This window comes from Calypte anna, chromosome 1, assembly GCF_003957555.1.
Source record: "Calypte anna isolate BGI_N300 chromosome 1, bCalAnn1_v1.p, whole genome shotgun sequence".
Lineage (NCBI taxonomy): Eukaryota > Metazoa > Chordata > Aves > Apodiformes > Trochilidae > Calypte > Calypte anna.
This window is the reverse complement of record NC_044244.1, coordinates 176,706,881-176,719,572: the sequence shown is the minus strand read 5'-3', so window position 1 is coordinate 176,719,572 and position 12,692 is coordinate 176,706,881. Positions and strand designations below refer to the sequence as shown.

The 12,692-nt window shown below is 41.8% G+C and overlaps 1 protein-coding gene across 4 annotated transcripts in view; it reads right to left on the bottom strand.

Annotated features, from left to right (window-relative positions):
- The window catches only part of KATNAL1 (katanin catalytic subunit A1 like 1), a 40,963-nt gene that overhangs the window by 24,195 nt on the left and 4,076 nt on the right, over positions 1–12,692 (bottom strand). For all 4 annotated transcript variants that reach the window (XM_030459444.1, XM_030459426.1, XM_030459420.1 and 1 more), the window contains exon 2: positions 6,080–6,255. In XM_030459444.1, the coding sequence (XP_030315304.1) occupies positions 6,080–6,216 (137 nt within the window). In that variant the 5' untranslated portion in view covers positions 6,217–6,255. The remainder of the gene's footprint in view (positions 1–6,079; positions 6,256–12,692) is intronic.

Below are 12,692 nucleotides of genomic sequence, written 5' to 3'. Positions count from 1 at the left end.
GTGATGGAATACCAACTTGGTTCCTTCAAACTGTCTAACACACACCCCTCCTACCCAAAAATAAATCCAGCCAAACAGCTGCTGTGAGGTACAAAAGAATGATACAGCACAAATCCTCCAGGGCACTGCTCCACAAGGGCCAGCTGCATCCTACTCCAGTGCTCCAGGAATATAGACAGGATTCCTCCTATCAGCCTTCCAACACATGTTGAAAAGCTGATGGAAAACAACTTGCTAGCACTGAAGGGCAGAGGGGTAGAATCATAGAATGGTTTGGGCCTGAATGGACCTTCACAATCAAATGTCATTTAGCTCTCTGAGCCAGCAAGAAGGATGGTATCTGAAAAACTAGAGTAACAGAACCTTTTATGCCTTGGAAGATGACAAGACTACCAAGTGCTGGCCATCTCTTAGCCTGAACAGACCAAACTCTGAAATGCATACCCCTACTGCTTAGTCAGTACCTGGCAAACCAATAAAACACCCTCAAAGTACTCAAACAACAGGACTACAATGGAAATCCAGCTGATAAACTCCTAGAGGCCCCAAAGAAAAAAAGTCAGATGTAAGAGGTGCAAAAAGAGAGTCTTCCAGTTCAGAAACAAATAATCCAGATGCAACCCAAGAAGGGCCATGCCATAATTACAGAGGTGACTGAGCGGTGTCTTTGAGTGATCAGTGCAACTCTGAAGCAACCTTGTAAGGCTGCAAACAGGAAAACACTGGTCACAACTCACCCCAGTCTCTTTGTTCCCCATCACACCCTGCCCTTGGGTGCCAGAGCTCTCAGGGGGCTCCAGCTCAGGTTGCAGAGAAGAAAGCTTTTAGGTTATTCATGTTTGAGCTGTTTCAAGAGGCAGTGAAGGCCAAGGTAGCAGCACACCCCTGCCAAATAGGAAGATCTCACTTCCCACATTTTCTCCCCATCCACACTGCCACTGCTCCTCAAATCTGGCATCTCAATAGAGTAACCTAGCTTGGTAAAATGTCAGAAAACTAGCGTAGAAGAAAAAAAAAAAAAAAAAAAAAAAAGGCAAAAAGGACACTTTTGCTGGGTTAGCAAGCAGCACTGGCTCACTACCCTGTAATCAGGCAAATCCCAGGAAAAAGAATGGCAGGGTGCAGAAGAGGGAGAGAACCTGGTGGAGAGAAGGGAAGATTAGGTGGGGAAGAACCTGGCATCTCTGGCCATGCAGCATGGTAACTGGATTCAGCTACCACATGAAAGTGCCTGCTTCTCAGAGCCACGATCTGGTACACCAGCCACCCTAACCCTAACCCTGCTCCAGAGAAGCAGCGTTGCAAAACCTTATCCAAAACCCTTCAGCCCAGGGGGCAGCCCCACAGCTCTGTTTTGACATAGTAGCCCTGAGCATTTACAGTAACCAAGCAGAAAACACATCCTAACATACAGGTATAAAAGTCAGTAAGCAAGAGCTGAATTCATGCTATCTTAGTGGTAGTTCCAAAAAAACATTTCAGGAACTTCCTCTGTATTTCACAGTCTAGCAACTGTTGTACCCTTGGCATCACCAACTTTATTTACTATGCTAGAGCTTATACTTCTACACAGCTTCCCATAGCAGTAAGGATGGCTATTTTTACTTTGGCTAATAAAATCAATGTATGGGGTTTGTTGGTTCTGTTTTGTGTTTTTAATGATATTATGCTGGAACAAAACCAATCAAGTTTCAAGCAAAGTGTAATCTAAACCTGAAATTACTCCCTGCAATTAGTATTGTTTATTCAGCAAGCTCCATTAAAAAAGTGAAAAAGAACAACTCCCTAAACCACACACAAAAAGGATGCCCTGTAACTCAGCCTCATGAAGGCAAAGTACAGAAGCTTCTGTACTTACAGTTTTTCATCAGTTACCTGCAGAACATTCCTTAACTACTCATGAGGTAACCTACGAAGTGTAAAGAGAAAAGGTATGAAGAAAACCAACATAAACTCAGATTGATTGAAATGTGTTTAAAATAACAGGAATTTAAAAAATAAAATTAATCCTTTGTTCTTTAAGCAAGAATACAGTATACCTAATCACTGGCATCAGTGACTGTGGTCAGTAAAGGTGCCTTGCTGGCTGCTCCAAGGACTCTGAACATCATCATTGAACTCCTGTGGTCTCTGATGCTTTGCCTCACAGAGCAGCACATGCTTGTAACCTGCAGCAGGCTTTGCTCCACAGCCTCTGGCCTTGTGGTAAGGCAGTGCTGGCTCCTGGGGGCACACTCTGCTGTCATTCTGCAGCTGCTGAACTGTCACTGAAGCTGCTCTTTCCTACAAGCCAGCTGTCTAGTAAAAAGACTGCAACAGCCAAGAAACTCTTTCAAAATAAACAGGGGAAAATGTCAACACAAGTAAAGTTCACCAGAGTGGTCATGAGAGTAAACCTACTTTTTAGTGTTGTTAAACAGCAAAAGGGATGGATTTCTTCTTGATTTTGAATCTTTCCAATTCCAGCCTATCTTTACATGGATTAATATGCCTACATGTCAGCCAAACATCAGAGCATAATCAAGATTTCTGCTTATTTTTTTTTCTAAATGAGCTTGGAGGGCTAGAAGTGAGGGTAGGAACAGTTAAGCTCAGCTACCCAAGAGCAAGCTGGGATCTCCGTTTATGCAAAACAAATAAGGGTCTTAAGACCACGTCACTCTTGATATCCCCAAACCAAGCTTGTTATCAGACAACCAGTGACACTGAACTTTCCAAAGAGCCAGAGGAATTCTTATGTTTTCACACTGATGCTTTGCTGGACCCTCCAGGATGCATCTTTTGCCCTTTTGAAGCTCTGCAGGTTGTGCCAGACTACAACATAATCCCTCTCTCTGAGTCAGTGCTGATTTTTTAAGTCCCAGAAGCAGTATTGCACTGAGTGGAACTGAGCCAGTCAGTTGCTCCCAGTGGAACAGATGATACTTGTTCAAATTCCTCCTCCTTCTAACTATCCTCTCAGCACCAAGCACAAGTTGGAACACTTGAAAACAGGGTGCCCAATTGCAAAGCTGAAGCTGTCTGGCTGTGCCACATGAAATACAAGCCACTAAATACTTGCAAGGAGTATTATTCTGGCCAGGCAAGCCTACAGAAATTTGAAAATGACACCTAAGCTAAGAGAGGTGGATCAAGACTCTTCAGGAGTCTGATCCAAAATACCAACTGCTTCTGGTTCACCTCTGCTCTACATCACTCAGTAAACTGCTGGATAAGATGCCTATAGTAGACAAGGCAACAAAAGAGATCACTTAGCATGAGGTACCTATTCAGGATGGAGCACTCACTGTAGAGAAGTCACCAGACAGGGAGGAACAACAGTTCATGTAACAGGCATGAGCTGGTGAGCCACAGAGCCACAGCTGTAACTATTATTTGAGATGTTACTCATATGAGCATTCCTGTTTTATTAGGGAACATGTAAGCAAACACCTGAAACTGAGTTCACAGCCTCAAAAGTATCAGTCAGACAAACACATACTGCACAAATGTACAGAAAGCAAGGGCATTCTTCATACTGCCAGATCCCCTCAGTGTCAGTGTCCCAGGAATCCTTCAGGAGGTTCAAGATGTGAATATTCATGAGGATGGTACATCTGAGAGAAGAACTGATTTAAGTAACAACAACTCCTTAGAGTTCTCTAAATGGACATTCACACTGTGGACCACTCCCAACAGTATAAACTCTACCTATTCAAAGTGTGCTGGAGACTGCTGAACTCCACCTCCAAAAGGCACCAGTGGTATTCTCCTCCTGAGATACCTCAGAAGATGGAGAAACTGAAGAACAGGCTAGTTTCATACTCCAGAAGAGACAGTTTTAGGTAAAAATCAACTGCATCCATACTCTTAACCATGACCTGAGGATTGCTTTCTTCTGGTGCCATTTGCAAGAAACATATGGGTATGGGAATCTGCACACTACTGATACCAAGTGGGTTAGACCTGGATTTTCCTAAACTCACATGATGGGTATGGCAAAATTCTTTCCAGAGAATGATCTAAAAATAATATCTAAATATTATTTTAATATTGTGAATGAGTGTTTCTTGTGATCCAACTTTTGATTTAACACTTTTTTAGAGTAGGCTGTCTGATAGACAGCTATTGAACGTGACTGACAGTCTGGATGTGGCTGCTGTGGGAGCTGGAAAGTAGTGCTGACATTCAAATCATCAGATTACCTCTAAGTCTGTCTCAAGGAGTGAGAAGGCACAACAATTATATATCACAAGTAGGTAAGAAGGCAAGGTAGGTCTAACCAAACCATTCAGGCATGGAAAAGATAGTGCTTTCAAGGCTGTATCACTTGTTTTCAGGGCTATATAATTTTGTTCCCAGTGCTACAGGTAATCCCCTAAATGGCAAGGAGCCTGGGGAGGAAGCACTTATTTTTTCCAATTGTACTTCTTTATTTTTGGTGTTTATCCCTGAGCTGAGATCATCACCAGTAATGGCAAAGCAATATTCTGATAAAGCTCATCTGCCACTGCTGTGTTGGGAAGTTTCAAAATTCACATGAGCACACAGCATGACAGACACTACCTCACCTGATGTTGATCTTTCAGGGTACAGTTCTCTAAAGCATTGATGAAACACTGTCAGGAGCTGTTGTTTTTACCTAGGAGGGATAATTTCTGAGAAAGTGCCAACTTCAGATCCTCTATTATGGAGACAGCTGCCTTCCTCAGGGAATAATCCTGGAAACTGTGTTAATAGTCCTTTTTCACTTGAGACTTGTCTCCAATCACAGCACAGGCTACATGGTGCACAGGCTTCTCTGAAGCAGTTCAAACAACATACAACAGCATGAGACTCCAAGTAACCTTCAGGAGACAACAGCTGTTAAAAGTGTAATGGAAGAATCCATGTAATCAGAGAAAACACTAAATACTAGAAGTGAAGGCAATACAGGGATGCAGCTGCAGAACAAAGAAAGCCTCATGCTCTATCTTCATGTCAGCTACAAGTTTGGCAGGAATTCAGAACAGGAGTGGAACACGAGCACTTTGTATCAGCATGTCCTGAGGTGAGGAAGAGCTTGAATACAAATGTGCATATCTCCTGCACAACATTCAGCTTATTAGATCACCAGGAAAGCTGGACACTGTCACTGCTACTTGTACACACGCATGCTTTGCAGACAAGCTTTTAATAAACAGACTTCTACAGTTCCTTGATAAACACCTATAAATAGTACTGTCATTATAAAGTGATTGCTAACAGGGTTGTAGCTATCAGTACAGAAAATACTTTGTGTTAGTGTCAGATGTTTCAAGCACCATAACCAAAGTATCTGCTGCAATAAAAACAAAGAATTTGCTTCTGGTTTTAAGTTGCATCATTTAAATATTATTATTTAGAAAAGCTGTTCTTAAAATCACCTCTTCAGCTACTTACTGCAAAATTGTATCTTTTATAGGAACTATGTTCTTTCAAGGGTAGTATTTATGCAATATAAATTCTTTATTCTGGGATATGCCTTTATATGTTTATACTGCTTTTTTTTGTATGGAACACATTTTGTACAATGAAAAATTACACCACAAAATGTAAGGAAGACTTAAATACTTAAAGTCCTAAAAGAGAGTTCTTAAATTATTTCCTTGGCTTCACCTGCTCTCTGCTTAGCAAGATAATGCAGGTGTGCAAGAACCAGGCTAGGAGTATTACCTGGAGTTTTAGAAACCTGATCCAAACTGTACATTGTAGCAGTATAGTGAATTGCTACTCAGACAGCCATTCTAGTGATGCTAATTCGTCCATTCATGTCTTAGTTCACTGGCCATTAGATGGCCAAAAGATAAAACAGCAAAAGGAAGTCTTCAACAAACCAGTTTCTCTGAAGTATGCAATCACAAACAAACAGACCAGTGATTAACCAGTCATCCTAAACGAAAATAACAACAACAACAAAAAAGTATTTTAAATATGCCATCAAAATTATTTCCCCATAAGTACTGAACAAGTTGAGAATGCAGCTGCAATAGACATCCTTTATTCTTAAAAAGGTTTGGGAAGTAAAATGTATTTTTCAAATATCAAGTAATAGAATAGAGACAACCTTATTTCAGCTTACCTGCTGCCATTTGCCCTTAACTGATGGATCTCTGATTGACTGGCAATGTCTCTGGATCTGCTGAATGACACCCTGGTAGTACACCATAGAAGAGTCATAATTCCCAAGGAGTGCATATTCTCTTGCTTTTTTGGCATTATCACAAATTTCCGCTAAATTCATCTTCACTCAGAAATCTAAAAGAAAATAATAATCAGAAAAATTAACTGTAAATGCTGTGGAATAATTCAGACCATGATACTCCAGTTTTGTTTTTTCTCTCATCGCTATTCTGTCTTTTTACCCCTTGTCTCTCCCCCTTTTTCACCATGTGGCTCTAGAGTATCTCCTCACTAACCTAAGGTTTGAGATCATGAATCATAACTCTTTTATAGTGATAAACCCCAGATCTTCTTTGCTGCCTTTGGCCTCAATCTTGTTAAGTTAATGCAAGAAAGCTAAATGCCCTGCCCACACTGAACCTACCAAGCCGAACTTTAATTTGTAGATCACCATGACATATTATCAGCCATCAACCCATGAAGCACAAATCACATGAGGCATTACATTGCTTTTTATACTGTTCTATTACATACATGCCTAAATGTGCCAGCCATCATCAGGGAAGTCTCCACTTAGCACTTTCAAGAGCCCTCACCCTAATGAGATTACAATATGGTTGAATGACAGCTTTACCAAAGACAAAGTTGAGACTCTTATTCTGTTTAAATATTCTTTCAAGGTACTCAAACATCCACATGCTGATTTGGAAATTTTCATTAAATTCAATACGTCACTTTGGGATTTATGACAGAGTTAGCAATCCAAATTTAAGATTTCTTAAAACAGTGATTCTCAAAGGACAACCTTCCCCCAGTCCCCAGAACAATTTAGGATTTAGAGATTTTACCAACTTTTTTATACTAGCAGTAAATTGCAGCATGACTTAAAGAAAACCTATAGTCCAACTTTTTCCAGAAACCATTCAAGAAAGCAGTATTAAACCACACATTCAAAAGTGAGCTGTGTTATATAGCTAGGTTTGTCTTTAAGGTTTCAGATCACAGCAATGTCTGCCCCTTTACCTGAATCCCACATGACTCAAACTCTAAGTCCTTACTACACAAAGAGAGCATCAGTTCCTCTTCACAGAATCACAGAATTGTTACAGTTGGAAAAGACCTCTAAGATCTCAGCCTTTTCCTCATCCTTAGTTGCAGTGTTTCCCCCTGAATCCAATAAAGGTTGGAGATTCTCCCTGGCTCTCTTTTCACTGCTCATGTATTTGTAAAAAATTTATTGTTGTGCCTTATGACAGTGGCCAGACTGCATTCCACCTGGGCCTTCACCTTCTGCATAACATAACTAGATCCCTGTATTCATCCTGAGGTGCCTGCTCTTTCTTCCAAAGAATCTAAACTCTCCTTTTTTTCCTGAGTCCCGGCATGAGTGCTCAGTTCAGCCAGGCTGGTTGTCTTCCCTGCCACTTTGTCTTACAGATCATGGGGACAGCTCGCTCCTGCACTTTTAAGATGCTCTTCTTGAAGAAGAGCCTGCAGCCTTCCTGGACCACTTTATCCTTCAGGACTGTCTCCCAAGGCACTCTCTCAACCAGTGTCCTGAGCAGGCCCAAGTCTGCCCTCCAGAACTACATGGTGGACGTTGTGCTAACCATTTTGCCCTTCTTACTTTAACAAAGGATTGAGAACCATTTCATGGTTGCTAAGCCCAAGATAGTCTCTGACCACTATATCTCCCAGCAGTCCTTCCCTGCTTGTGAACAGCAGGTCTAGCCAGGCACCTCATCTGGTAGGCTCACTTACCAGCTGTGTCAGGAATTTATCTTCCATACACTTGAGGAACCTCCTAGTCTGTCTCCTCTCTGCTATAGTTCCAGCAGATGTTCTATTTCCTTGTCCTCTGACTCAGGATGGGAGGGTCCCTGACATTCACCCAGATACACACTTCTGTAAGTCAAAAACAACAAAATACGATTCATAGCTATGCAATGGAAAGGGCTGCATGGATCAAGGGGGAGGAGGCTGTCTTGGGAGGGCTGTCCACTAGCTGCCTGGAGTCTGGCAAGACCAAGAGGGTGGAGAAGAAACTGGAAAGGATTAAGACAGCCTGTGATACAGGGTGCATGCAGTAGGAGCTGGTGATGGCAGAGAGAAGCAGGAACGCAGAGGAAAACTTTGTTACAACGTAATGGGTTATAAAGATGTTAGTAGTTTTTATAGAACAGGCAAGACAATAGAGAGAAATGGCATTAACAAGGATGAAGGATGTATCTTATACCTTTGTATTCCCTCATGCTTAGCAAAATTCAAACCTCTGACACTTAGTAAGAGATACCCACATGACCTTCATCCTGCCACCCCTGAACACTGCCCATAGCAAACCACTGGTCCTTACTGCTGCCTGCAGCTGCTCTCCAAGTCTACTCCCCCACTGCTTCACTCCTGCTTCCTGCAGCTAAGCTGTGGAAACCTGCTACCTTCACCTAAACCCACAGGTCACACAGCTTCCACATGCCTGAAGACTTTGATGTCAGAACACACTGGCACTCCACTGAGCACAGCAAGATCCATCAGGCCTTACTTGTCCTCATGCTGTGCTGCATGTTTCAGCTTGCAGATCCTGCCCATGGACTGTTACAAACTTCTGGGCAGAAGAACTAAGATGGAAAGGGCAACAACTCTTTTTTTTGTTTGTTTTTTCCTCTTGGTGCTGAGGAAGGGCAGGATACATCACTGGACAGCTCTAGTCCAGTAGTAAGGTCAGTAGTAAGACTGTAAATTTTTTAAATGCAGAAGCTGGTAACTGATAGGAGAAAGTTATGGCACCTGCACTGTAGTGGACAGAGATAAAAAGTTAGGAACTGAATATAGACTACAACCCATTTGCATCTGATGAGTAAACTTAAAAATTTACAAAACACAACTTGGGGAAGAATCTGTTGCCCTTTCTTAACACTCATCGAGGTTAGGATATGCTATGCAACCAGCTCGTCCCTGTAAGAAGAGTCCTCAAATCTCTGGAGGATTTATCTGCATGTAGCAAAAAAGAGAGTAAATAAAACTTTTCCGAGGAATTCTATTCCTAGAAATCTGTAATACTAAACAGAACATGTACTTACTGTAGCAATCTCTTGTATTTGTTTATGACAGCTAGTTCCCACCCTGCAGGCATGTGCTGTAAATCTCTCTTTTGCCTTAAGAGGGCTGACACTCATATCCAGCTTCCCTTAGGTGCAGAAGAGTGCCTGCTCACCATAAGAACCTCCTCAATCCTTCTCATCTCAGGTGGAAGCTGAGCCAGACCATGGGCAGGAGGTAATGCAGGACAGTCCCACAAATTCAGCCACAAAGCTCAGGGGAGACAGACAAACTTACATGGTTTTTAAGCTGCAAGGGAAAACCAAATTAGTCTACCATTTCCCTCAGCAATCAAGAGATCAGGAAGCTTCTTAGGCTGGTGACATCAAAGCTCAAAGCTTTGATACCCAGTGCATCTTGCTGGAGAGCCTCTAAACATCAACAGGCACTGAAACTTAAAAACATACAAGGATGTTTGTGGGTGTACATGTGTGTACCTACAGAACTGACATTGCCTCCATAATTAGGCTAACAAAAGTCTCGGAATCTTTCCCTTGGATTCAGGAACTTCAGTTTTTACTTATCAGCTTCCCTAGACATCAAAGCTTGAGAAGGTTAACTCAACATCACTCATATACCTGAGACATGTTTAAAACAGCAACTGAAGAACCTCAGGCCTTAACTCAGTGCCCCCTCATCCCTCAGGCAGTTCTTTGGGGTCCTATTGCAAAAAGAATGGCTATTTTAAACTAGTGGCTAAAAATGGTTTAGATGACTGCAAACCTTGTATGCAAACCAGCAATGGTAATGCTAGTTCAGAAGAGGCAAAGCAAGTCAACACAAGTATGTCCAAAACTAAGGAGAAAACTGCTTTTAAGAAGGAAGGAATTTTTGGACAACCCCACTCTTCAGAGTCAGGAGTGGGTAAGAAGAGGTAGGTGGAAGCTTTTATCATGTTATGTACTTATTTTTTATTATCTGTTCTACATTATATTATGGAGTTCATACAACATTGCAGACATCTAAGAAACCAGAAATACAGAATTCAGAAATAGTGCTTTTGTTGTTTATTTTTTCTTGTTTGGGATTTTCTTTAAATATTTGCTTTTCCTACCATATCACAGCCACATCTTTTAAGCAAACACACACCCAGGGACAACTGTTGTCAGGTACAGTTAAAACATCTTACATGTTACTTGTGACACCAGCTTTTCATCTGATCTTTTCACGGTTCTTCCCTGTTGCACAGAAAGAACCTTTCCTTTTTTTCCTGACAGCCTCATGGCACGTCAAGATATCCTTGGAGATTCCTTAGTTCACGGATCATTGACAAGCAGAGACATTACAGCCATTCATGTCAGCACAGCTGCCACACGTGGGGTCTTGAGCTCACTAGTTAAAACCCCTGCAGCAGCAAGGCTAAAAGGTCACAGGGGATATTAATCTCTATTCTTTGGAACATAAGCTGAGTTGATCCCTCTCTGTGGCCAGAAAAGAATTTTCCTCCCAGAACTAAAGCAACACACAAGTGAGCGAGATCCAAAAGACAGTCTCTTATTTTATCATTAAAGCATTATAAATGCACAAACATATCCACAGGCAGATACAGTCACCCTGTGAACAGTGGGCAAAAGGGGACAGCTTGCTGAGTGCAATACTCCCAACTTAAGTGCAACACCAGTGGGAATGCAGGACCACTGCCCCCCTTCAGTGGGGCATCTCCCAATTAATCTCCCAATTAATGCCACCCCAGGGCGACTGGAGGCAATAAATACCCTCCCCTACAGATGGGGTCTGTAGAGGGGGTTCCCTCTTGCTTGACATTGAGCAGTCAGCTCTGCAAGTGCCAAAATGAAAGGGATCTCTGGTGTCTTTACATATCTTTTATGCCTGTGTGTTTTGACACAGTGAGTTACACAACTGCATCCTGTTTTCTCCACAGGCACTCGATTTCCACAGGTTGGATGACACTCATTAAACGAGCAGTTTCTCATTTTTGCTTTACTCCCATTGTTTCAATAGTCACATCATGCCTTACTTCCTGCCTACTAATCAGATTTTTCTCCAACTCAGTTATTAATGCCTCACTGATAGGGACTCTAATATACCTGCTCTTTTGTCGAATTTTACCCAGACCAAAAATTTTCCACAGCTCCCTGAGATTGCTGGACATATGGTCGTACGTCATAGCAGCTGTGGAGCACTGCTGACTGGGCAGCTGAACATCTGGAAAGGCCTGGACATACACAGATGAAGACTGGTGACTAATTCTGTTTCTCATTTTCTGCAAATCAGTCATGCAGCATGAGGTCAGGCATCCCGAAATGCAGTGCTAGAGACCTGAATAACATCACAGGACAGAGCACCATGCTTTTAGGCACCATCTTCTGAATCATAGAACAGAATCATAGAATCATAGAATCCACTGGGTTGGAAGGGACCTCAGAGATCATCAAGTCCAACCCTTGATCCACTACCACTGTGGTTACCAGACCATGACACTGAGTGCCACATCCAGTCTCTTTTTAAATATCTCCAGGGACGGAGAATCCACTATTTCCCTGGGCAGCCCATTCCAATGCCTGATCACCCTCTCGGTAAAGAAATTCTTTCTAATATCCAACCTGAACCTCCCCCAGCACAACTTAAGACCATGCCCTCTTGTCTTGCTGAGAGTTGCCTGGGAAAAGAGGCCAACCCCCACTTGGCTACCCCCTCCTTTCAGGTAGTTGTAGAGAGTGAAATCCAGTGCTGAGATAGGACTAGATGGGACTGTACATTTTCCACTTCTACCACGTAAAGCCAGGATGGCCCTCTGCTGCCCCACTACCCCAGAACAGATTGATTGCCACAGAGAGCAAAGCAAGAAAGTAAATTCCAGTGTCCAGAGGTTTTGATTTTTGGATTTACCCACTTTTCATCTGCACTCATTTATATTACCAAAGTTTAAGTAGTGAACTGAAGTTGTTCCTTTCCCAAATTCTTCCCACTGTTTGGAAGCTTCTCCTTACAATTAATCTAAATCTGCCCTTAGTTTAAGACCACATTGCTTTTATAAGCCAGCTTTGCCCAGTTTTAAATGGTTTCTACTCTGTTGACAATATTCTCACTTAAAATAGCACAAATTTATTTTTAATTTTCTCTTCAAAGTTAAAATTTGTTAAAATAGAGATACATAACAATATGACAATACCTTACCTGGAAAAGCATAAACTGCAGTACTAACTGGAATATTATCAGAGGAAGAAGAAAGCATTTTTTCCCTGCATGGCATGTGATTGCCACTAGAAATGTCCAGAAGCCTATTTCACACTGAAAGCAGACTATTTATTTTTCATGCGCTTGATGTATTTTATTTCATTTTTAAGAAGTAGCCATTAAAATGCAATTATTAAAAAAAATAAATAAGTCTTGCCTGCTTTATTAGAAAGATTATCCCTTTTATTTTGGACTTGGGTGCAGAACAACTGGTCTTCATTTCTAATAATTAACTGTCCCTGTTCAGAAGCAACCACAGATGTTGTAGACAATTATCA